Here is a 25,976-nt window from a genome sequence, read left to right on the forward strand (position 1 = left end):
AAAGTAAATTTGTTACCAGTAGACCTTCCCTATAAGGAATGATAGAGTCCACTCTAAGGTGAAATGAAAGGACACTTAACAATACCTTGAAGTTATACATAGAAATAAGGCTTAAGGCATATACATGGAAATAAGGCATAAGAAATAAGGGTAAGGCAATTACACAGGTAAAAATAAAGTCCTTATTATACTTCTGGTTTGTAACTCTTCCCTTTTTCCTTATCTGATTTAAAAAAACGAATGCATAAAATAATTATAAATCTATTTTTGTGGGGACAAAATGAAGATGTAATCTGTGACTATAACAATTAAAGAGGAAGGGATGGAGATGTCTACCCACAGTTTTTGTATATTATTAAAGTTAAGGGGAAGAATAGAGATGTATTAACAACAGTGTTTGTATATTATTGAAGCTAAGTTGGTTTTATTTCATATTAGGTTGTTATATGTTTAAGGTATTACTTGTAATTAAATGTAACCAGTAAGAAAATAACTATGAATTGTTAAAAAAAAAAAAAAAAATGAAAAGGGACTAAAACTGGTACACTACAAAAAATCAGTTAGATACAAAGAATGCAGCAGAAATGAAAAACAAAAAAGATATGACATAAAGAAAACAAACAACAACATAGGAAAAGTAAGTCCTTTCTTATGAAATTAAATGTAAATGGATTATACTCACCAATTAAAAGGCAGAGAGGGCAGAATAGATTATAAAAAATGATGATCTATGTTATGTCTAAGAGACTTGCTTTACATCCAAAGACACAAAAAGTTAGAAATTAAAAGGATAAAAATGGTATTCTACGCAAATAATTACCCAAAAGAGAGCTGGGGGGTAGTTACCCTAATATCAGACAAAACAGACTTTACATTAAAAATTGTTACAAGACACAAAAATAGGATTTTGTACTGATAAAACGATTAATCCATGAAGAGGATATAACAATTATGAACATATACACATCTGACAACAGAGCCCTAAAACACATGAAGCAAAAAAATGACAGATTTCAATGGAGAAATAGATAGTTCCACAGTAACAGCTGGAGACTTCAATACTCCACTTCTGATAGCCATAGAAAAACTGGACAAAAGACTGATATGGAAATGGAGGACTTGAACAACAAAACCAGCTAGACCTAACACAATAGAGAACACTCCAAACAGCAACAGAATACACATTCTTCTTAAATGCACATAAAATTCTCAAGGACAGATCATATGCAAGGTCATAAATGAAGGATTGAAATAATATTCTCTGGTCACAATGGAGTAAAACCAGAAATCAATAACAAGGAAAGGTGGGGAATTCACAGGTAGAAATTAAACAACACTGTCCTAAACACCCAATGGTCAAAAAAGAAACCAGCAAACACTTTGAATGAAAAAGAAGACAAAACATGCCAAAACTTAACGGCATGCAATGAAGGCAGAGCTTATCTACAAAAGCAAGGCTCAAAGAGACATTTATAGCTACAAATGCCTACATTAAAGAATAATCCCAAATGAATAACCTAACTTTGAATCATAAGAAATGAGAAAAAAAAAAAAAAACAAAACTCCAAAGCAAGCAGAAGTAATAATGTAGATTCAATGGAGATAACATGAACTACAGAAACCGACTCAAGAGGAAACAAAATCTAGACTTATAAGAAGACACTGAATCAGTAATGAAAAAAAAAATTTCCCCAAATAAAAACACACGATCAGATGGCTTTACTGGTGAATTCTACCAAACATTTAAAGAATTAACATCAATCATTAACGTTAATCCTTCTCAAACTCATTATCCAAAAACAAGGGGTGGGAAAACTTCCTTGTTCTATAAGGCCAGTAGTACCCTGATACTAAAGGCAGTAAAGACATCACAAAAAAACTGTAGACCAATATTCCCTGTGAATACAGACGTAAAAAGTCCTCTTCAAATTCTAATAAACAATCCTGCAGCATATGAACAGAATTTTATGATCAAGTGGTATTTATCTCAGGAATGTAAAGTTGGTTCAAAATATGATTATCAATAAATATATACCATATTAACAGATTAAAAGAAAAAAACAGGCCAGGCATGATGGATCACTCCTGTAATCCCAGCACTTTGGGAGACCGAGAGGGGTGGATCACCTGAGGTCAGGGGTTCGAGACCAGCCTGGCCAACATGGTAAAACCCTGTCTCTACTAAAAATCCAAAAAATAGCTGGGTGTGGTGGCAGGCACCTGTAATCCCAGCTACTTGGGAGGCTGAAGCAGGAGAATCAGTTGAATCCAGAAGGCAGAGGTTGCAGTGAGCTGAGATCACGCCATTGCACTCCAGCCTGGGCAACAAGAGCCAAACTCTGTCTCAAAAAAAAAAAAAAAAAAAGGAAAGAAAAAAGAAAAAAAATAGTAATCTCAATAGATGTTGAAGAATTTGGCAAATACCAAAATGCTTTCATGACAAAAATACTCATCAAAATAGAAAAAGAAGGGAATTTCCTCAACATGAAATCCTCAGATCCTTAAAAATCCAAAAGAAAATAGTTAATAAATTCAGCAAAGCTGCAAGATACAAGTATGTAAAAATTATTTATGTACCTATACATTAGCAATGAATAATCCAAACATGAAATTAAGAAAGAGGACTGCACATATGATAGTATTAAAAACAATAAAATATTTACTAAAAATTCATGAAATCTCAAGGGACACCGAAGAGCCAAAATGATTTTGAAAAAAGAACTAAGTTACAGGTTTCACACTACCTGCTTTCAAAACTCATAAAGATACAGTAAATCAAAACAGTGCAGTATTGGCATAAAGAGAGACATATAGACTAACATAATAGAGAGCACAGATAAAAACCCTCACATATATGGCTAAACGATTTTTGGCAAGAGTGCCAAGAACATTCACTGGGGAAAAAACAAAGTCTTTTCAACAAATGGTGTTGAGAAAATGGGATAGTCACATGCAAAAGAATGAAGGTGAACCCTTATCTTACACCATACACAAAAATTAACTCAAAATGGATCAAAGATCTAAAAGTAAAAGTTAAAATTATTAAACTCTTAAGAAGAAAACTTTCATGACACTGGATTTGGCAAATATTTCTAAGATATGACATCGAAAGCACAAGAAACAAACAAACAAACAAAAAAATAGCTACATTGGACTACAACAAAATTTAAAACTTCTGTATGTCAGAAGACACAGTCAGCAGAATGACTGTTGTAAAAGAGGCAACCTACAAAATGGGAGAAAATATTTGCAGATCATGTATCTAATAAGAGATCAATATCCAGAATATATAGAAAATCCCTACAACTCAAAAACTAAAAAATCAAACAGCCAGATTTAAAATGGCCAAATGACTTGAAAACACATTTTTCAAAAGAAGATATACAAATGGTTAAATAAGCACATAAAAAGATGTGCAACATGAATAACCACTAGGGAAATGCAAATCAAAACCACAATGATACTAACTCACACCCAATAGGATGGCTAGCTTATATATTAAAAAATAGAAAATAAGTGTTGGCAACGATGCAATAAAATTGAAACCCTTGTGAACTGCTGGTGCAAATATAAACTAAAGCAGTAACTGTGGAAAAAAGTAGGAAGGTTGGAGGAACCCTTATACACTGCTGACGGGAATGCAAAATGGTGCAGGTACTATGAAATAGTCTGGCAGTTCCTCAATAAGCTAATCACAGAATTACCATACGGCCCAGCATTTCCATTCCTAGATATATACCCAAAAGAACTGCAGACAGGTGTACACAAATGTTCTATATCAGTTCTATTCACAATAACCAAAAAGTGGAAACAACCCAAATCAATGAATGAATGGATAAACAAAATGTGGTATATACATGCAATGGAGTAATACTCAGCTATAAAAAGCAACAAAGTATTGATACATGTTATGCCATGGATGAATATTCAAAACATTAAGTCTAAGAGAGAGAAACCTGATACCAAGGTCATATATTAAATGATTCCATTTATATGAAACAACCAGAATAGGAAAATCCTCAGAGACAGAAAATAGATTACTGGTTGCCAGGGGCTGGTGAGAAGAGGGAACAGAGAGTCACTGCTTAATGGGTACAGGGTTTCCAATGGGTTAATAAAAAATTTCTGGAAACAGATAGTGGTGATGGTTGTAAAACACTGTGAATATACTCAATGCCACAGAATCGTATACTTGAAAATGATCAAAACTGTAAACTTTATGTCATGTGTATTTTACTACACACACACAAACCCTCTCCTGGATCCATTTCTCTGTCTCCCCTATGGAACAAAAGCCTTACTCTGTGTCATTCCCAATTCCTCACTTACTTTTAAAAAAGCATATTCTACTGTTTATATACGTAAACACTACCTTTTCTCAATGATGAGAAATAATATTTATAATAAATTGTCTGAACATCTCATGCCTCCCTTCCTCTAGACCAGTGGTCTCCAATTTCTTTTGATCATGTAATCCTACTGACAAAATGTTTTCTTAGCACAAATTGCCAAAATAGGTATTTATTTATATGTTATGTCACTACTGTGCTTATAAAATATACACAAAAATATAAAGTTTAAAAAGTTGAGAAAGATGAATATAAATTCAAATATTTTTCATTCCATACTCCACTGAACTGTTTTGCAAGCATCCTTCTTTGGAGAGCACATCTATCGATACTTGAAATTTTCCTCTTGGGTTAAAGCAATGGCCTACATTTATTTACCCCTTGAGATCTCCCTTATTAACACCCTAAACTAAGGAATGCGATAATGGCCTTACAGGAGGATACTCTTTGTTGCACTGTGGTGCCTTCTTTAAGAAGACAGATGAGATAAATTTATCTAAGGCCTCTGTATCAGAAATATCTGTAATGTTTCTAAAATTTTTGTTCTCTTTTTATATTAAAAAATGAATGTAACCGATCACAAAATTCTAGCAACACTAAGTGCTAGAAAACATAAAGCCAAATTTGTAGCTCTTTTCTAGCGACCACATCCACAAGGCTTATTTATCTTCCTTCTGGCTTTGATTTGTCTTTCCATTATTCACATTTCCTTATTTACTCATTTTTTAAAAATCATATTGTAGCTCAACCCAGCTTCAATTTTTTAAATCAACTCAATTCTTCGATTACCAAAAAAAAAAAAAAAAAAACCAACCTGTATTATTTATGTGTTTGTCTGTGTGTGTTTAAAAGAACCTCAAATATATTTCTTGAAAGACAGAGAGGAATGAATTAAAAAAAAAAAAACCCAAATAAACATAAACCCAGCAATATTGTTCAGGATAGAGATCATTCTAACCTCAAAGCTCCCCCATTTCAGGGGTAAAGTTTACAGATTCTGAAGGATCTAGCAGCAAAGCCCTTCATTCAAAAGGTAATTCGTAAATGAATGTTGATGAAAATAATGACAACTCACAATAGCACTGTACTACACTTTCTCACTCTTTTCCAGTTGGTAAGAAATGGTATAGAGAGGAAAGGGCAAATGGCTTGTTTTTTTCACCTGTGTGCAAAGCTTAACTAGAAAGTCCATGAAGAGGGCAGTCACATTGCCAGATGGAATTTGTAGCCATGTACCTGGATGCGTCTCCTTCTGGTGTGCTCAGAAGTCACTAGGGGATGACCTGTATTCAATACTTTCTTGCTGTGTTTGCTCCGCTTCTCAAGGTATCTCCTCTGTTGGTTGGTGATGCTGCTATATAATTTAATTCGTCTGGGTGACAAGCATACTCTTTCATGGCCAAAAGCTTGAATCAACCGGGCAGTGTCAATAGTGGAAACAGAGCTACTCCTTTCGTGCAGAGCCACTTCTCTATCTGTTTGGGTCAATATATCTGATTCGACAGTAGAAGTGGTGCTGGAAAGGATGTTGGTGGCAGTATCTGTGAGCAGCTCACTCTCCTCTGAGGGCCGACAATCCGAAGAAGTGTTGCTTATATAATTAAAACCTGGCTGTTTACTCAGAATATATTTATCAAATTTAATCTGTTCAATTTTAATTTGATTAGACCTCCCAGCTCCATGATGAGAAAGCACCTTGGTTTTTTTAAGCTCGCCTGTGTTTTTATGGCTTTTCTCTAGGCTTTTAAACCGCTTCTTTTTCTGCAGCTTGTTTCTCTGCTGTTGTCTACCACTCCATTCCTTCACATCTCGTTCCCCTCTGCTATCATCATGTGTACTTTCTGAGACCTGGAGGGAATGCGTGATTGGATTCTGAAGAATTTTAGCCAAACGATCAAGTCGGTCCACCAAGGATAGTTCTTTCCTGTCACCCAACTCGGGCTGTCTCTGTTGCCTCTGTCGCTCCCGATACTTGTTCCACAGTTCATTCAAACTCACAGTGTGTTGAGTTGTTTGCTCTGGGGTGACCTTCTGATCCCTTTTTGGATCATTAATTTGTCCACTATATTCTGGATAATCTCTAGCTTGACTTTTAGTAGTATCTGTCACCTCTTTGTTTCCCAAATTCACATTGATGCTGAGGCTCTTTATTCTGGTATAATCTGTCTTAGTCTTGTCCATGTTTTGATAAGGAAGAGGAAGACAAATGTGTTCTCTCTGTTTGTCTGGATGATGCTGAAAGAAATCTTTCCAAGAATGTCTCATGAAAACACTCCTTCCCAAAGATTCATGGCAAATATCTTGATCACTTGGTAGGTGTACGGGATGATGAATGTAAAACTTCGCCGACCTGAAGACAGAATGGGTAGTATTTTCAAATTCTGAATGACATTCAGACTCTGAAAAAGAGAAAAAAAAAAAGATTTTGAAAGAACTTAAAAATATTAGCATTCTGTTTAGAAATACTATTCACAATTCTTTAGATATATAACAAAGACTAAAGGGAAGAATAGTTTATATAAGGTATCAGAAAATTCAATGCCTGCACAAAAGACTCATGCCTTGTTCTTAGCAGCCTCGCTGGTACAGTAAAAGTTTAAGAGACATGAATTTTGGCCTGGGCTCTGCCACTGACCGGCTATGTGACCTTGAGGAAGGCACCTCAGTTCTCCAGATCATAAAAGCAACTGCTATATGTATTTACCACCTGTTCTGTGTAGGGTGTTATGATATATGCTCTGTATCTGTTTTTTTAATTAATCCTGCCATTAAACCTGAGAGATAGATACTGGTAATCCCATATTCAACTAAGAAACCTGACACTTCATTTTCATAATCAGTAATTAAATGGATAATTTTTTTAAAAAACCCTTTTTACATGTTTTACAGCCTTTTGAAATTCCTTTTCTGTGGACCATCTTGACTTTTTTCCAAATTTTTTTTATTGTGGTAAAAAACACATAAAATTTACCACTCTCCATCTTCACTTTTTGACAACCACCACTTTATACAAAAAAAGGGCATTTTTAGATGTAGTATCTTACAATTATCTATGGTTTGAATGTTTGTGTCCCTCTAAAATTCATGTTGAAACATAATCCCCAATACAATAGTATTAGGCAGGAGGTGTTTAGGTCATGAAGGCTCCACCTTCATGAATGGGATTAGTGCCCTTATAAAAGGGCCTGAAGGATCCTGTTTGGCCTTTCCCTGCCTTCCACCACGTGAGGACAAAGCAACAAGACACCATTTTGGGCTCTCACCAGACACCCAATCTGCTGGTGCCTTGATCTTAGATCTGTAGAATTTTGTTACAGTGGCAGGAAAGAGCTAAGACACAATCATAAGCCCTAATTCTAATCTCCACTATGACATCAAAACACTGTTTTAGAGTTCTACATCATGGGCAGAAACAAAGATACACACATGCAATGATGGGATCCTTTTCACCCACACTATAGATTACTGGCAAGCAGAGTTTTCATGAAATACTCTAGGAATCCCTACGGATTTCCCCTGAGTAGAGTGGGATACACAGGGCCTGCATTTATACCTAAAGTAAGTAGACTATACAATTGTAGAATTTTCTAGCAACATTTAAAAATTGGGAGATTTCATTTAGATACTACAGGTTCTTGAGATTGCAGTTTCTGCACTGAACAAATACAAACAAATATATAATTCTAAATTAGTGGCTACAAAGAACAAAAACAAGGTAATGTAAGAGAAATTTAACTGGGAAATGGTAGCTAGAGAAGATTTCTCTGAGGAGCATGAGATGTGAAGTAAAAATGAGAGCTAAACAAACAAACAGGCAGAAGAACATTCTGGGCTGAGGGATCACTTTCTGTGGATGTCCTGAGTCAGCTGCCACCTATGCCAATCCACCTGTTCCCACAACCCTTCTGGATACAGAGACAGCACCACCTCTCCCATTCTTTTAAAGGCAAGTTCCTCCACTGCTGCTCTGGAGCCCAACTCATCTTCCCTTCCAGACCTTGCTTCCTTTCCCTATCATATCTCTCTTCTATCTTTCAGGTTCTCCCTCTCTACTGGATCATTTCCAATGGCTTGAAAAAATCGTTTAGTATGTACGTTTAGAAAATCCTCACATCTTCCTACAGGTACTGGCCCATTTCTCTGCTCCTCCTCATAGCCAAGCTTCTAAAGAGGAACCTATTTTCCTCTCTTTTACCTCTCTCCCTACCCCAATTCACTCTTCAAATTACTGCAGAGTACAGCCATACTCCTGGACTAAAACTGCTCTTGCTAATATGATCAATGACCTCAATGTATGGCCAATTCCAGGAAATGTTCTCATTTTATATTCTCTTTCTAGGTAATCTCATCTCTCCCTCTGGCTTTTAGTACCATTTTCATGCTGTTACCTGTTTTCAACTTTACATTTCAAGCTATGATTTCTCTTGAGTTCCAACTAATATACATGATATATCCACTTGGATGTCACAGCCATCTAACTGAGCTCTATTCTAGCCTCCTTGACAATTGTACCTCCCCTGGTCTTCCACATCTCTGTAACTGGCACATCATCCTACTGCCCAAGCCAAAATCTGGGAGTTATTCTTGATAGTTCCAACTCCCTTCTCTTCCTGCTCCTGTCATTAATCCTTCACCAAACAATCACACATCTATTTCTATTTCCTGTCACAATACTGCAAGTCTCTAATAGGTCTCCTGTCCCTTCTTGTACTTTTCCAATCTATTCTTCAAATAGTGGTCAAAGTAATCTTTTAAAAATGTAAACTGGACTTGTCACTTTCTATTTAGCAACTTTCAAAGACCTTCTCTTACACTGAGAACAAAGCCCAAACTCCTTAACAAGAAGTACAAGTATACATAACTTTTCTTCCCCATTTTGTACCACTCTTCCTGGTAACTATACTTCAGCCATGCTGGCCTTTCCCCTGTTTCATCAAATAGCATGAGCAAAAGCATAAAAGTAGGAAAGCACTGAGGCAATAAGGGAGAGTATAAATATTCAGTATGTATGGCTTATTTCATTTATAAAGCAGAGGAAAGTAAGGTACCAAAGGTTATTTGGGGCCAAATTCTACAAGGTCTGGAACATTAGGCCAAGGACTTTAAATTTTATTCTTAAAAGAAATGAAGAGCCACTATACCATTTTGAACAGGGGAGTAACATAATTATGGCTGTATTTCAGGAAGGATACCTTGGCAACAGGATAAATAAAGCAAAAATTTGAAGGGCTATCTAGAATTCATTAAAGCAGTAAGTAAAACAATAAGGAAATAGGTAACATTGCTCTAAAATGTTTATTTCCTAATATCAGTATTTTCAATGAACATAGTCCTCCCAGTCTGGGACTGAAGTAAAATATAGCGAGAATAGTAGAAAATAAGCAAGCTGAAGCCTGGGCACGGTGGCTCACACCTGTAATCCCAGCACTTTGGAAGGCCAATGGGGGTGGTTTACTTGAGGTCAGGAGTTCAAGACCAGCTTGGCCAACATGTTGAAATCCCATCTCTACTAAAAATACAAAAATTAGCCAGGTGTGGTGGTGCACACCTGCAATCCCAGCTACTGGGGTGGCTGAGGCAGGAGAATTGCTTGAACTCAGCAGGTGGAGGGTGCAGTGAGTCAAGATTGTGCCACTGCACTCCAGCCTGGGCGACACAGTGAGACTTCATCTCAAAAAAAAAGAAAAAAAAAGAAAAAAAAAAAGAAAAAGAAGCAGCAGCAAGCTGAATTCCTTAAGCATAAAGGGCTTTATGGAACAACAGGATTAGATAATCACCATCATCTCATGGCACTTTGTTAAGAGTAAAGGTCAAATAAGTTGAAGTAGTTATTTACTTCTGATAATTGAATTAATTTTATAGATAATATTTGCAAAATTCTCCCCGAATATATAAAAGTACACTGAAAATATGATTTACTGCTTTTCATTTATTTTTAAATATTTCTTTCATACTAGAACTGTAGACTTTTAAAAATTAAACATGCAAAATATTCAAATAATGCAGACAAATTTAATATGAAAAGTAAAGGTCTCCCTGTTATCTCTGAACCTCCTAGTTCCACTTTCTGGTGATAACCAATATTAAACAAGTTTTCTTACAGAAAAATTCCTGCCAAGTAGAGTAAAACTACTTGTTCAAAGCAAGATTTTGTGCATCTGCAAACATTTTATATTAAACTGATTTACTTTACCAAAATTTAACTAAATATTTGGTTGTTTCCAGTAGTTTATTCTTCCAAAGCATGCTGCAGTGAACATTTGTCTGTGTGTTTATGTGTAACTTTATTTTATTTTTCTGGGTACAACTTTATCTGTGTATCTGTAATTCCCTTAAATGGAAGTCTGGGTGAAAAGGGAATATTTATTTCAACGTTAGTTAGATATCATCCAATTGCTCCACACTTTCAAAAATGTTGCAACAAATTTGCACTTCTAATAATAGTCTTATAAGAGTACATTAATGTTTCCCCACGTACTCAACAATACTAGGGATAATCAAATCTTTTCATCTGTGCTATTGTGACAGGTAAAACAAAATCTGTGGTTTAGTACATTCTTTATTGAGATAGTTAAGTATTTCTTCATATCTTTAATGGCCATTTACATTTCTTTTACTATAAACTTTTTGTTCAGGTCCTTTGTTTTCCTTTTAGGCTGTCATTGATTTGTAAAAAGCTCTTTGCATAGCAAGAAAAGTAGATCCTTTTCTCAGTTTCTCAATTTTTAAAAATTGTTTTCTCATTTTTCATTTATAAATTGATTTTGCATCATATTTTCTAACATGAAGACACTTTTAATTTTAATATATACATTTATCAAATCTTTGGCTTTATGACTCCAAGATTTTGTCAGACCTTGACAGTCTTCTGCTCAAATTTATTAGAAAAGTCAGATAACCAGAACTTTTATGATCTCTCTTTTTTATACTTGGATCTTTTATACTTGGATTTTGGTGACGGGAGTAAAGTAGGGCTACAACTAAAAATTCTCACCATACTCCAAATAGCTAGCAAAGTGTCTTGGCATTATTTGTTGAATAATCCATCTTTTTCCAAATGGAGCTGAAATGGTACCTTTATCATAGAGTAAGTGCCCACTGTATTTAAGTATTTTCACTGATATATCAGTCTCTTGTCCCAGTAGCATTCTTTTACTACTGTCATTTTAATACCCTGTAAAGTGTAATACTGTGATATAATAAATACATATTTTTGCCTTATCCCTAGCTCCTGGCCAGAACTACTAAAACTCTTGTAATTTCCATTTAGGAAAACGTGATAACAGCAATAGGGGCATCTTTTATTATAATATTTGGTTTTCGTACCTGGCTGTTGAAACAGTTCAGGAGTGTGTGATAAAGGTTCAAGGAGGGTCTGTTATTCAAAACAAGTTACTTTTGATCGCACTTGAGTTTATGTTAATGAGGTGAATTTTGGAACGCCCCTAAGGATGGGAGGCCTGTTTACCAAGGGAACAACCATATGTTTAGAGGGCTGGCAACCCCCCATCTCTGGGGAGGGGACAGGGACTGCAGGTTGAGCCAATCACCAATGGCCAAGGATTTAATCTATATTGCCTATGTAATGGCACCTCCATAAAAACCCTAACAGAGTTTGAAGAGCTTCACATTTGGTGAACACAGGAGAAGCTGGGAGGGTGGCAGGCCCAGAGAGGACATGGAAGCTCTGTGCACCTTCCCTATACCTTGCCCATGTATCTCTTCATTTGGTTGTTCATGCATATCCTTTGAAATAAATTTATAAAATATCAGGAAATGTAAGAAAATGTTCCCTACATTTTCTGAGCCATTTGAGCAAATTACCAAACCTGAGGAGGGGGTCATGGGATTCCCCCCACCAATTTGGAGCTAGTTGGTCAGAAGTATAGGAGGCCAAGCCATGCAAAACCATTCCTAAGTTTTAAATTGCACAGCGTTGTGAGTAGTATGTTGAAACCTCTTGTCATCCTGCTCCATCCCACCCTAGGATGTGAATCCTCCCTCTGTCCAGCATGTCCATACGTTTACACTACCTGCCCCTTAGGCACTTTATAGCTGTCTGGGTTATCAGAGTGACTGTCATGATACTGCAGTACCTGTGTTCAAGTAACCCTAACTGTAGTTAGTAATAGCCCCAAAGCGCAAAAGCAGCAATGCCAGCAAATTGGTTCTGCCAAAGAGAAGCAGTAAAGTGTTTCCTTTAAAAAGATGGAATTTCTTATTTATCATCTATCTATCCACCTGTTTTAATGTCAGAATGCATTAATTTTTTAAAATAAATTTTTAATTTTGGAATAATTTGGATTACAGAAAAACTGTGACAACAGTACAGATGATTCCCTATACTCCATACCCAGTTTCCCCTATTAATGCCTTACATTAATACAATATATTATAATGAATCAATCAGTAAAGTTACATCATTATTAACCAAAGTCCATACTTTATTTGTGTTGCCTTGTTTTGTACATACTGTTCTTTTTCTGTTCCAAGATCCCATCCAAGATACCACATTACATTTAATTATCATGTCTCCTTAGGCTTCTCTTAGGTCTGTGAGAATTTCTTAGGCATTCCTTGTTTTTCATGACTCTGACAGTTTTGAGAAGTACTGGTCAAGTATAAATGTCCTTCATTTGAGTTTGTCTCATGTTTTTCTCATTAGACTAGGGTTATGGGTTTTTGGGAAGAAGATTTCAAAGTTAAAATGTATTTCTCATTACATATTAAGGGTACATACTATCAACATGACTTACCACTGTTGATGATGATCTTGATGACCTGGCTGAGTCAATGTTTGCCAGAATTCTTCACTATACAGTTATTCTTTTTCCCCCTTCCCATAAAAATACCCTCTGGAAGGAAGTTACTATGTGCAACCCATTCTGTAAGAGTGGGGAGTTATGTTCCACCTCCTTGAGGGTGGAATGTCTACATATATTATTTAGAATTCTCCACAGGAGACTTGTCATTTTTCCCCATTTATTTATTAAATCATTTACTTATATCAATATGGACTCATAGGTATTTATTTTATACTTTGGTTATGATCCAATACTATTGCTATACTGCAGAAATTGCCCCAGCTTTGACCACTGGGAAGTTTTTTACTCCTGTGTTCCATTGACATATTCCCCATCTCTGTACATTTTTTTTTTTTTCTTTACTTTCTGACACCACAAAAGGGTTCAGGCTCATCTAATATATTTCCTGTCCCAGTCTGAGAAACAGGCATTTTGCCAAGGAATCCTGGAAATTTGTCATTATGGGTCTCATTTCTGTTTCTTGTTGTTGATACTGTTTCTACTAATAGTGCCTTGACTATGAGCTTGGTATTTTAGGGAATATTTTGAGGTCTGGGTTGAAGTTTCTTCAGAGAGATGTGCATTTGCATCCAACAGGCATGTGAGTTTGTAATACCAACCTACTGCCATTTTTAATTAAATTCTGGGCTTGAGATTTTTCAGAACACACATAAGTAGTTTACTGCACTAATAAATTATACCAGTACAAAATTACTGACTGTAAACCTGTGTGAATACTAGTTTGTGGTTATAAATTCTTAGGATAAATTTTGTCTTCTCTCCCCAAACTCATTATCAAGGTTAAAACAGGCAAAGTTTTCTTACTGTCCCCTTCTACATGGACGTGTTTATCTTTCATTCTTATAGTAAGAGTGTAGCCCACTGAAGGCCTACTTTACATGGGAATTTCCTTTAACATTTTTCACTATGGCCGGGCCCTAAGTTTCATGTTATATCCCCAACTTAATGGTCCCATTTGTATGAAAGTCCAGAATAGGGAAATCTACTGAGACAAAAAGTGGATCAGTATTTGCTTAAGTCTCAGGGTTTCTTTTTTGAAGTGAAGAAAATAGTCTAAAATTGATTATGATGATAGTTGATTGCACTTATCTGTGAATACAGTAAAAATAATTGAATTACATATTTGATTTTTATTTTTTTGCCACAGAGTCTTGCTCTGTTGCCCAGGCTGAAGTGCAGTGGCGTGATCTCGGCTCACTGCCACCTCTGCCTCCCAAGTTCAACTGATCCTCCTGCCTCAGCCTCCTGAATAGCTGGGATTACGGGCATGTACCATGCCCAGCTATATTTTATATTTTTAGTAGAGACAGGGTTTCGCCATGTTGACCATGCTGGTCTTGAACTCCTGATCTCAAGTGATCCACCCACTCCAGCCTCCCAAAGTGCTAGGATTATAATCACGAGCCACTGTGCCCAGCCTGAATTACATATTTTAAATCGGTAAATTATATCTGAATAAAGCTGTATGAAAAAATGTTCTATGGTCATTTGGAAAGGGTTTTTTAAAAGTTTAAACCATATAGGCTTATGCACGCATGCACACACACACACACACACACACACACACACACACACACACCCCCCAGATGAACTTCATTACTTGTATTATTCCCAGGCGTTTTTTTTTTTTTTTTTTTTGAGATGGAGTCTCGCTCTGCCGCCTAGGCTGGAGTGCAGTGGCCCAATCTCAGCTCACTGCAAGCTCCGCCTCCTGGGTTTACGCCATTCTCCTGCCTCAGGCATTTTTAAACTTCACTTACAAAAAAAAATTTTCATCTCCCCAATGTGTCATAAGCTAATTACGTGTGTTCAAGCTCCCCAAAATTATTTTGTATTTGTCCATTTCTCTTTGAAGGTTTCCTAGGGCTGTCTGTTTTATATTTTTCTCCCTACAAGCAAATTCCACCTTCCAATCGCCCTGGCCTTAAGCACCTTTTGCCTCACAATCTATCCTAAGAGTTGTTTTCATATAATTCCATACCTTCATTCTTTTTCTTTTTTTTTTTTTGAGATGGAGTATTGCTCTGTCGCCCAGGCTGGAGTACAGTGGTGCGATCTCGGCTCACTGCAAGCTCTGCCTCCCAGGTTCACGCCACCCTCCTGCCTCAGCCTCCTGAATAGCTGGGACTACAGATGCCCGCCACCATGCCCAGCTAATTTTTTTGTATTTTTAGTAGAGACAGGGTTTCACCATGTTAGCCAGGATGGTCTCGATCTCCTGACCTCTTGATCCGCCTGCCTCAGCCTCCCAAAGTGTTGGGATTACAGGCACGAGCCACTGCACCTGGCCCTCCTTCATTCTTTTTTAAGGCAACATAAATTTCCTTATTGATTGAGCTCCTGGTTTTCATTTTATGAATTTTTTATGCTAAGTTATTTGATGTTTAAAGATTTATGCAAAATATTCTCATTGTGGATTGCAAATCAGTATGAAAATATATCTCTTCAATTCCTGCAAAACTTTTGGTGAATTTAACCTCATCTATATTAATGTCCCCAAATTTCTTTTTGACACATCTCTAAGTTTTCTTTTTGCTTTCCACCTTTCTCAGTCATTTTACTTTTGATACATTTGTTATATAGCATGGAACTGAGTTTGTTTTTTAATATAATACAGTAAGTTTTTTTTTAATATAGGTGAATTTACTTTACTTATATATAGACTTGCACGCTTTGCCGTCTTTCATTTTATGGCAATTTTTTGTTTTTGTTACAAATTTACTGTTTTCTTTCTCCCTCCCTTTACCTCCATGCTTACCACTCCTGTTTTTCTAAATATTTTGGATGTTTTATAGTTTAATTTTAACTCTTTTAGGGGTAAATTTTATTTTTATTTATTTTTTTTTTTGGGAGATGGATTTTCACTCTCATTGCCCAGGTTGGAGTGCAATGGCATGATCTCGGCTCCCCACAACCTCTGTCTCCCGGGTTCAAGCGCTTCTCCTGCCTCAGCCTTCCGAGTAGCTGGGATTACAGGCATGCACCACCATGCCTGGCTAATTTTGTATTTTTAATAGAGATAGGGTTCCTCCATGTTGGTCAGGCTGGTCTCAAACTCCTGACCTCAGGTGATCCACCCACCTCAGCCTCCCAAAGTGCTAGAATTACAGGTGTGAGCCACCGAGTCTGGCCTATAATTTTCAACACTATACTTACTTACACATGTATTTTTTGATTTTACAACTTTAAAGGTAAAGTTTGCTCATTTATACCTCCTTTAACCTCCCTATCCTCTGCCTGTCCCCCCGTCTTTTAGCTTTTTCTACTTTTTTTTTCTGAATGGAGGCCTGCATGATTCATTCTTTTTCTTTAAAGTTCAGTACTATTGCAAACATACATCTCAGTATTGAACACTATATACATAATTTTCCTAGGACTTGGTACACCCTTTTAAATTGCAGGTTCAAGCCAGGTGTGGTAGCATGTGCCTACAGTCCCAGCTACTCTAACAGCTGAGGTGGGAGATCACTTGAGCCCAGGAGTTTGAGGCTACAGTTAGCTACAATCACACCACGGCACTCTAGCCTGGGCAACAGAATGAGACTCCATGTCTAAAAATACATACATACATATATACAATTGTAAGTTCCATTCTTCCTTATATCTTTATTTTTCTATTATCTTCTTTAGAGGCAACAACAGATATCATTGTGTTGGATTTTCACTGTCAGTCCTCAAATTCCACCATTTTTTTTCTAATCGCTGTCATGTCTTTCTCCTAATTGGTACTTTTTTTTAAAAATTTCATTTTGTTCTCCTATCCCCTAAATCTCCCTTTTCATTTCATATTCTATCAATTTTTATTTCATATACTTCATGTCTTCTAAAGTTATTCAGAGTGTAAAACATTTAGAAAAAAATTTCTTATCTTCTAGAGTATGCTTTTACAGATTATATTTCCATCTTTCTTTTGCAAGCTATGTCTCCCACACTAACCCCTGCAAAGTTGCAGTGTTCTATTTCTACATCTTATGTATTGTTTTTGTGTGTGTGACAAAAAGTATGACATTAAATTAACCATCTTAGCCATTTTTAAGTGTACAGTTCAGTAGTGATAAGTATACTCACATTGTTGTGCAACAATCTCTCTTTCATCTTTTAACACTGAAACTCTGTACCTACTAAATACTAATTCTCTGTCCACCCTCTCACAGGCCTTGGTAATCACTGTTCTACTTTCTGTTTCTACGATTTCAGCTACTTTAGATATTTCATATTGAGGCAGGAAATTAAAGAAAAATAAAATTAAGAAGAAAGAGAAATAAGTTTTCCTGCATTAGGCTGACTTGTCCCGGAGGCAGCAACAGGCACAGCCCAGACCCAGGAAAAGTCTTGATAATATTATCTAATGTGCTCTGGAGACTCTCGCAGCACTCCCTCAACACAGGGAGAAGAAAAAAACAAATTTTCCTTTGTTTTATGGAATGAGTTTATAGATTCCTGTTCTCTCTAACTAGTGACTTCAAGTATTCTGTTTTATCTAAGAAGTACAATAAAGGTCATGAGAAGCCTGAGTAGGCCTGAACTACAGCTCCATGGGCACCACAGTGAAGGTTATAGGATAAGCCCGTGCCTAGGCAAACCTAGATAATGGACATCTAGGCTGCATAGCAATAGTTATGTGCAATTCTGAGTTTTGAACCTGTTACAATTTGATTAACTGTCTTTGTCCTGCCTCTGTATCCCTGCTTTCATGCCACTGTAAGCTTGCTTCAAGCTAGCCCACCCCCTTTTGTGAGGTATGTATAAAAGCCAAGTGCTGTCTTTGTTCTGGGCCCCGTCTTTGGACGTGAGTCTGCTGGGCCTGAGTGCACTCAATAAAAGATTCTCCTATTTAAACCCAAGGTCTCTCTCATCCTCCTAAAATCCCACAACATTTGCAACAAACCATATAGTATTTATCTTTTTGTGACTTATTTATTTTGCTTAGTATAATGTTCTTGAGGTTCACCTACCTTGTATTATGTGATAGGATTTCCTTCTTTCTTAAGGCTACGCAATACACTACTGTATGTATGTAAGGTATTTTCTTTATTGACAAATAATTCCCATTTTGTTAATACATTCATCTGTTGATGGACATGTGGGCTGCTTCCACCTTTTAACTATTATAAATAATGCTGCAATAAACACAGGTATACAGGTATCTTTTTGAAATCCTGTTTTGAATTCTTTAGGTGTTATATGCCCAGCAGTGGCAGTGGGATTGCTGGATCATATACTAATTCTTTTTTATTATTCTGAGGAACCTCCATACTATTTTCCATAATAGCGATACCATTTTACATTCCTACCAACAGTGAACATGGGTTCCAATTTCCTTGCATCCTTACGAACATTTGCTATTTTCTGTTTTTTTGATAGTGGTCATCCTAACAGGAGTGAGCGATAACTCACTGTGGTTTTGATTTGCATCTCTCTTATGATTACAGAGAGTGGACATCTTTTTATATGTTTGGTATGGCATTTGTGTATCTTCTACTGTCTATTCAAGTCCTTTGCTCATTTTAAAATGTTATGTGTTTTTAAAAATAAGTTGTTTGGGTTTTTTTTTTTGCTGTTGAGTTGTATAAGTTCTTTATATATTCTGAATACTAATCCCTTATCAGATCTATGATTTGCAAATATTTTCTCCCATTCTGTAAAATGCCTATTCACACTCTTAATTGTTTACTTTGGCATGCAGAAGTTTTCAAGTTTGATGTAGTTTCATTGGTCTATTTTTGATTTTGTTGTCTGTGTTTTTGGTGTCATATCTGAGAAATCACTGCCAAGTTCAATGTCCTGAAGGTTTCTCCTTATGTTTTCTTCTGGGAGTTTTAAGGTCTTACATGTATGTTGCCAACGCTTTTTGAGTTAACTTTTGTATATGGTATAAAGAAAGGGTCTACCTTTATTCTCTTAATTGTGGATATCCAGTTTTCCCAACACCATTTGTTGAAGAGACTATCCTTTTCCCATTGTGTAGTCTTGGCTATTGTCAAAAAATCATTTATTTTCTACATTCTTGATGTAAGCAGTTGAATCCGGACTATTTCCAAAATCCAGAATGGTTAGATTAGTTCCTTGACTCTTTTCTCTCCTTACCTAGGCTGTTCCATATTCGTCTAAGAGGTAAGGCTTGACAGCTAGGTAGTAATGTCTTGTGTTCTACATGCTTTTATGTCAGAAAAAGGGGCCCATGGACAAACATAAATAAATGTGATTTTATTGTAATTTTTAAAAAGTTTGGGCCGGGCGCGGTGGCTCATGCCTGTAATCCCAGCACTCTGGGAGGCCGAGGTGGGCGGATCATGAGGTCAGGAGATCGAGACCATCCTGGTGAACATGGTGAAACCCCATCTTTACTGAAAATACAAAAAAATTAGCCGGGCGTGGTGGCGGGCACCTGTAGTCCCAGCTTCTAGGGAGGCTGAGGCAGGAGAATGGCGTTAACCCGGGAGGCAGCGGGGCTTGCAGTGAGCGGAGATCACGCCACTGCACTCCAGCCTGGGTGACAGAGCGAGACTCCGTCTCAAAAAAAAAAAAAAAAGTTTGTATTGATGGTCTCACTGTCTTTGCTATAGCCTTCTGGAATGGCTTTAAGGTTGTCTCTGTTTGGGGACTGAGACAAGATGCTTCACTTCTAAAACTATCAGCCTTAGGTATTTATTTATAATCCTGTTTCTAAGTTGCTAATATCTTTTCCAAAAAGTAACAATTACTTTACAAATCTATATATACAGCAACCTAATAGTAGCATCAAAGTACTTTACACAAGAAAGTTTTAAAAAAAGAAAAGGAATTTTTGTTTAATCATGAGGCTATATTCTCATCAGAACGAAATGGAAACACACTAACACTGACCCCCATATACACACACACACACACACACAACCCAATCCCATTACCTTCAATATTGATCTGTAGGGATTCTTTATTGCTTGTCCAGGCTTCCTCGGGAACTGTCCTCTTCCTATGGATCTCCTCTTTCCGTGTAATGGCTTTAGTGTCTGGCGAGTTCTTAATTTCTGGGTCTCCTACTTGAGCTGAGTGCTCTGCAGCAGCAGCAGCACTGGAATCTACGAAAGGGACATTAACACACTATACAGACAGGAACTGGACATAAAATATTTTTAAATGTCTCTCAAGTATGTATTATGTGAAAGGCTTTCTTAGTGATATTGAATAAAAAAGATGACTCAGAAATGCGTTTAGAAAATAATTGAAAATTGGGGCAAAAAATCACATACATAAACAGATACACCATAAGAAAGAGTCAGAAAAAGAGGTATCGGTATTCAAAGAAAGAAAAACTAATTGCAGGTGGGAGTACTACAGAACTCTAGACAATTGATTTTGGCATTAGAAGAGAGCTAAGATGGGATACACATTGAGATGGAAAAAAAGGAGGTGACTATATAACAGAAGAATGGTGTCAGGAAAGTAACTTAACATCTAAGAAACAGAGCAAGTATATAGCATTAGATTATATAATTTATAAGGAAAAGAGGTGAGAACTAGTGTTAGAAAGTTGTTTGGGAGTGGATTCTACAGCTCTGGAAGACAGTGCTAAAAGAGTTTAGATTTTATCCTTACGGGCAATGAAAACTAAAGTTTTTGATTACAAGATTAACATGATCAAAATTGTTTTTGGAACATTCATTTAGTAATAGTAAAATGGGGTAAAATTCAGAAGTGATGCCCAGAATACAATCTAACCTTTTTAAACAAGCAACACCTAAAGAAGAGAAGCAGCTAATTATGTTCTAAAATGTTTTAGTTTACAACTGTGGCGGAAACTATTAATACTATCTGTCCTCTAATACGCATTTTCCTTTTCCTCTAAACAGAACCCTAACTTTAGCTGGGCACATTGTTATTAGAATAACAACTCAATTTCCCAGCTTCCCTGGTACATGTGACCATGTGTCTAAGTCTGGCCAATAGAATGCAAAAACAATGGTACATATAGCTTCTGAGAAGTATCCTTAAAGGAAGGAATGAGATTTTTCTTTTCCTTTCTTCCTGCTGGTTGCAATATGGGCTGATGGCTACAGCTTAAGAATGAAGGCCAAAAATGTCAGAGTAACAAGAGAGCAACAGCTTTGTTCCGATACTCTGGAGTACCAGGTCAACTCTGGATGCTTACCTCTGGATTTTTACAAGAGAGAGAAAGTTTTCTGTTTTCTTTAAGCCTATGTTATTTTGCTTTTGTTTTCCTCTCTCAGAGCCAAAACTAATCCTAATGTAAATACACTATGAGGGTTATTTAAATCAGCATAATCCCTCTGAAGTAAAGTAACTGATAGGGAGGAAGTAAACAAGCTGAATTCCTAAATAAAGGATCATGTACAAAAATGGTATTAGTGGGTCCGTGTCTCACAGAATTGAGAGATTTTTACCATCACAGGCAAAAAGTCCATTAAATGAATTTCTGGAAATTAGATTAATTTGTTTACTATATCCAAAAGATCTCCAGAAATATCTCAAAGAACTTTAAATATGTCCATTTTACCTGCCAAAGTATATAATAAATACAGCTAAACATACTTTAACTATTTCATATATACGCAAGATAGAAGAGAGTTGAAGACAGCAAGAAGAAAATAGAGAATATATTTCTGTTTCTGTTCTTAAGAGAACAGTCTCATTTTAGAAGACCAGAAGAAAATTATATGCAGAAAATCCAGTTTAGCTACCTGCAGTATCTTTCTGCAAAGATTCTTTTTCTTTAGCCTGGGCAGCCTCAGTCACTGCCCTTGTACTGTGGATTTCTTTCTGTTTTTTGTCTGACAGGTTCTCATCCCCAGTGATTAGCACTTGAACTGAGGCATCTGGAATAATGACATCATTTGATTTCAGAAAAGGAAAGATAATAAACACAATAGACAAGTAATCCTCCCCCCAAATTACAAACAAACCCCCAAATTCATGTATATATTAGGAAAAAAGTACCTCTTAGGCTCCATCTGTGTAAAAACTGTGACATGAATTGAAAAATTTTTCGTATTTTACTGTGTAAAACAACAGTTTAAATAAAATAACATTCTACAGCCGGGCGCGGTGGCTCACACCTGTAATCCCAGCACTTTGGGAGGCTGAGGTGGGTGGAACGCTTGAGGTCAGGAGTTCGAAACCACCCTGGCCAACATGGTGAAACCCCAACTCTACTAAAAATACAAAAACTAGCAGGCGTCGTGGTGCACACCTGTAGTCCCAGCTACTCAGGAGGCTGATGCGGAGAATCACTTGAACCCAGGAAACGGAGGTTGCAGTGAGCCGAGATCGTGTCACTGCACTCCAACCTGGGCGACAGAGTGAGACTGTCTCAATAAAATAAAATAAAATAAAATAAAATAAAAAACATTCTAAATAAAATCTGTTCCTTGATGGTTTGATGCAACATTAAAAAAAGCAAAAAAAGGAAAGATCAGGTATGTTTTTTCAAAGGAAAAAAGATGTGAACAATGCTTTCAAGTTATTTGCCCTATTCAAAGTGTTTACCACTTACGGAGTCAATTTTTATATTTCATATAATCCAAGAAAAACACTTTTATCATCTAGATTTTATATACAGCATTCTCATATAATTTTTTAAAAATTTCATGCAGTTATAGCCTTTTAAACTTATCTAATACTATTTCTCTTTTCCTTTCTGTTTTTCTTGATCATTTTTGATTTTTATCTGTAAGTATATTTTTCAACAAAGAAATCAGAAAGGGAATAGAGATTGCTAAAAATGCAAAGAACTAGTTAACTCTTGCTACCTCTTTTGAATTCACACATTTTTCTTACTTCTATTACTTTGATCCTCCTAATCTCTTTTATCTAAATGTCTTCTGAAATTTTTAGATCATTAAAAAATGTTTTAATGTTAAAAAAAAGTTTTAATGTTAATAAAATATTTCAGGCATACCAAAAGTATAGGCCACAAAATGAACACCGAAGCATTTACCATAGGGCTTAAGAAATATTACGAATATAATGTTCCTTGTGTAAGCTGTTCCCAGTGATGCCATTCCCACTTCTCAGTAGCAGCCTTTATAACAAATTTAGAGTTTATCAATATCAAGGATGTTTTGTAATTCTTTACTACGTTGCATATATTAATAAACAATGTACAGCATTGTTTTACAAGTCTTTAAACCTTATATGAAGGGTACAATACTGTCTGTACCTTTACGCACCATGCCTTTTTCACTTAATATTATGATTTTGAGATTTAGTCAATTAATGTATGTCTCTGATTCTCAATGTTATGTATTATTCTATTGTATTAATATATATGAATATGCTTCTGTTGATCAACTTAAGGCTATTTCCTATTTGAAAAGCACTGCAATGAACATTCCTGTGAAATGTCTTTGCAGGTAGCATGCATTATAAATATCTTCTCCCAGGCTGTTTCATGTCTTTTCATTGTTTGATATCATTTATGCAAAAAAGTTTTCATTTTAATAATGGCATATTTATTATATTTTTCCTTTAGGGTAGGTGCTTCGTGTGTCCTGTTTAAGAAATCTTCCATTATCACATGGTCATAAGGACAGACCATCTAAATTCTAAAAATGTAGTTATCCCATTTACTTTTAATATGCCTGGCATACTATACATTTCTGTTTAGTGTGCAGCTGTGATTTATCTGATTTTATTTTTTCCAGATATATATTCACTGGTTTATTGACTAGTTCCTCTTCATCCTTTCTCCACAGATTGTTATGCTATCTCTGTGTATGTTAAGTTTCTACATTCATGGATATGTTTCTGGGTCACCATTCTGTTTCATTTTTCTTTGTTTATTCCTTTGCAAATGATGTCTTAAACAAGCTACACATGTAATAAGTCTTGATGTGTGGTATGGCAAGATCCCTTATCTTATTCTTTAAATATACTTTTTTTGATTTTCCATAAATATTTTAGAATCAGCCTGTCAAGTTCCACAAAAAAATCCTACCGGAATTCTGAGTAGCAATGCATTTAATTTAGAAATTAATTTGGTGACATCTTTATTATCATAATTGTATAATTTTCCAACTATTTAGGTCTTAATATATTTCAATGTAGTTTTATAATTTTCTCTTAAAATAGTTCTACATGCCCTTTTAGATTCATTTCTAAGTACCATATTGCTTTTTAAAAGATCTTTTTAATTGTACAGTGGAAAATATGGGGGAAAATGTGCACATATAGAGCTCAATGAATTACAAAAACCAAGTGTATATAACCTTATCCAGGTTAGGAAATAAAATCTGGCTAGAAACTTACATGCTCCCCTCATTCTTCCTTCCATCTCCCCCATGCTGAGGGTAACACCTGATTTTAAATATAACAAATTGGTTTTGAATATTCTTCAACTTTTTATAAATGGAATAATATAGCACATACTCTTTTGTGACTTGCTTTCTTCTCTCAAGTTGTTTGCAAGATTCATTAAGTGGTGTCACATATATTTACCTTCACTTATCTCACTTGCTAATCAGTATTCAATAACGTTAGTATGCCACAATTTATCCATTCTACTGGATAAATACTTGGCATTTGGGTAGTTTCCAGTTTGGAGCTATTACAAACACTGCTGTGAAGAATATTTGTGTATATTTCTCTTGGTGCTTGTATGCATCCCTATCTGTTGAGTATAGAGTTAGGAACAGAACAGCTATGTCATAGGTTCTGCTTTTGTGGAACTTAGTAGATAATGTCAAACTGCTTTTCAAAGTCATTATACCAATCCACACTCTCACAGCAGTGAATTAGTTCTGCTTGTTCTACTGCATTCTTACCAATACGGTATTGTCTTTTTCATTTCAGCCAGACGTCTTAGTAGGTACATGGAGCTATCTTACTGTGATTTTAATCTACATTTCCCTGTTGATTAATGAAGTGAAATATTTTGCACATGTTAATTGGCTGTTAGATATTCTCTTTTGTAAAGTATCTATCAAAGTCTTTTGCCCATTTTTCTATTGGGCTGAATTCCTTTTTCATATTGATTTGTAGGCATTCTTTTTATATTCTGGGTATAAGCCTTTTTGAGTTGGAGTCTCGCTCTGTCACTCAGGCTGGAGTACAGTGGCGCGATCTTGGCTCACTGCAAGCTCTGCCTCCTGGGTTCACACCATTCTCCTGCCTCAGCTTCCCGAGTAGCTGGGACTACAGGTGGCTGCTGCCATGCCTGGCTAATTTTTTTTTTTTTTTTGTATTTTTGTATTTTTAGTAGAGACGGGGTTTCACCATGTTAGCCAGGATGGTCTCGATCTCCTGACCTCGTGATCCACCCGCCTCTTCCTCCCAAAGTGCTGGAATTACAGGCATGAGCCACTGTGCCCAGCCAGATATGTCTTTTGTGGGACACAAGTATCACAAATACCTTCCTCACCTTGTGGCTTGCATTTTACTGTCTTATTTGTTGTTTATAAATATTTTTTAAATTTTATTTTATACATTTTTAATTATTAGGCAGTCTCCCGAACCAGAATAGGTTCAGAGAGACTCTTAGACCTTCTCATTTTCCTGTAATCCCAGCACTCTGAGAGGCCGAGGCCGGCGGATCACGAGGTCAGGAGATTGAGACCATCCTGGCTAACATGGTGAAACTCCGTCTCTACTAAAAATACAAAAAGAAAAAAACAAAATTAGCTGGGCGTGGTGGCAGGCACCTGTAGTCCCAGCTACTCGGGAGGCTGAGGCAGGAGAATGGCATGAACCCAGGAGGCAGGGCTTGCAGTGAGCAAAGATCATACCACTGCACTCCAGCCTGGGCGGCAGATCAAGACTCCATCTCAAAAAAAGAAAAAAAAAAAAGAATTTCTGATTTTAATGT

At 36.3% G+C, this 25,976-nt stretch overlaps 2 protein-coding genes across 8 annotated transcripts in view; one reads left to right on the forward strand and one right to left on the reverse strand.

Moving 5' to 3' along the window:
- ALMS1 (ALMS1 centrosome and basal body associated protein) overlaps positions 1 to 25,976 on the reverse strand; it is a 220,770-nt gene that overhangs the window by 31,566 nt on the left and 163,228 nt on the right. For all 7 annotated transcript variants that reach the window (XM_050754354.1, XM_050754358.1, XM_050754352.1 and 4 more), the window contains 3 exons: positions 21,856 to 21,990; positions 20,065 to 20,235; positions 5,586 to 6,748 (listed from right to left, as the gene is read on the reverse strand). In XM_050754354.1, the coding sequence (XP_050610311.1) occupies positions 5,586 to 6,748; positions 20,065 to 20,235; positions 21,856 to 21,990 (1,469 nt within the window). The remainder of the gene's footprint in view (positions 1 to 5,585; positions 6,749 to 20,064; positions 20,236 to 21,855; positions 21,991 to 25,976) is intronic.
- SFXN5 (sideroflexin 5) overlaps positions 24,326 to 25,976 on the forward strand; it is a 616,301-nt gene continuing 614,650 nt past the window's right edge. The window contains exon 1 of the mRNA XM_050754501.1: positions 24,326 to 24,329. The gene's annotated coding sequence lies outside the window, so the exon portion shown is untranslated. The remainder of the gene's footprint in view (positions 24,330 to 25,976) is intronic.

This window comes from Macaca thibetana, chromosome 13 (assembly GCF_024542745.1).
Source record: "Macaca thibetana thibetana isolate TM-01 chromosome 13, ASM2454274v1, whole genome shotgun sequence".
Lineage (NCBI taxonomy): Eukaryota > Metazoa > Chordata > Mammalia > Primates > Cercopithecidae > Macaca > Macaca thibetana.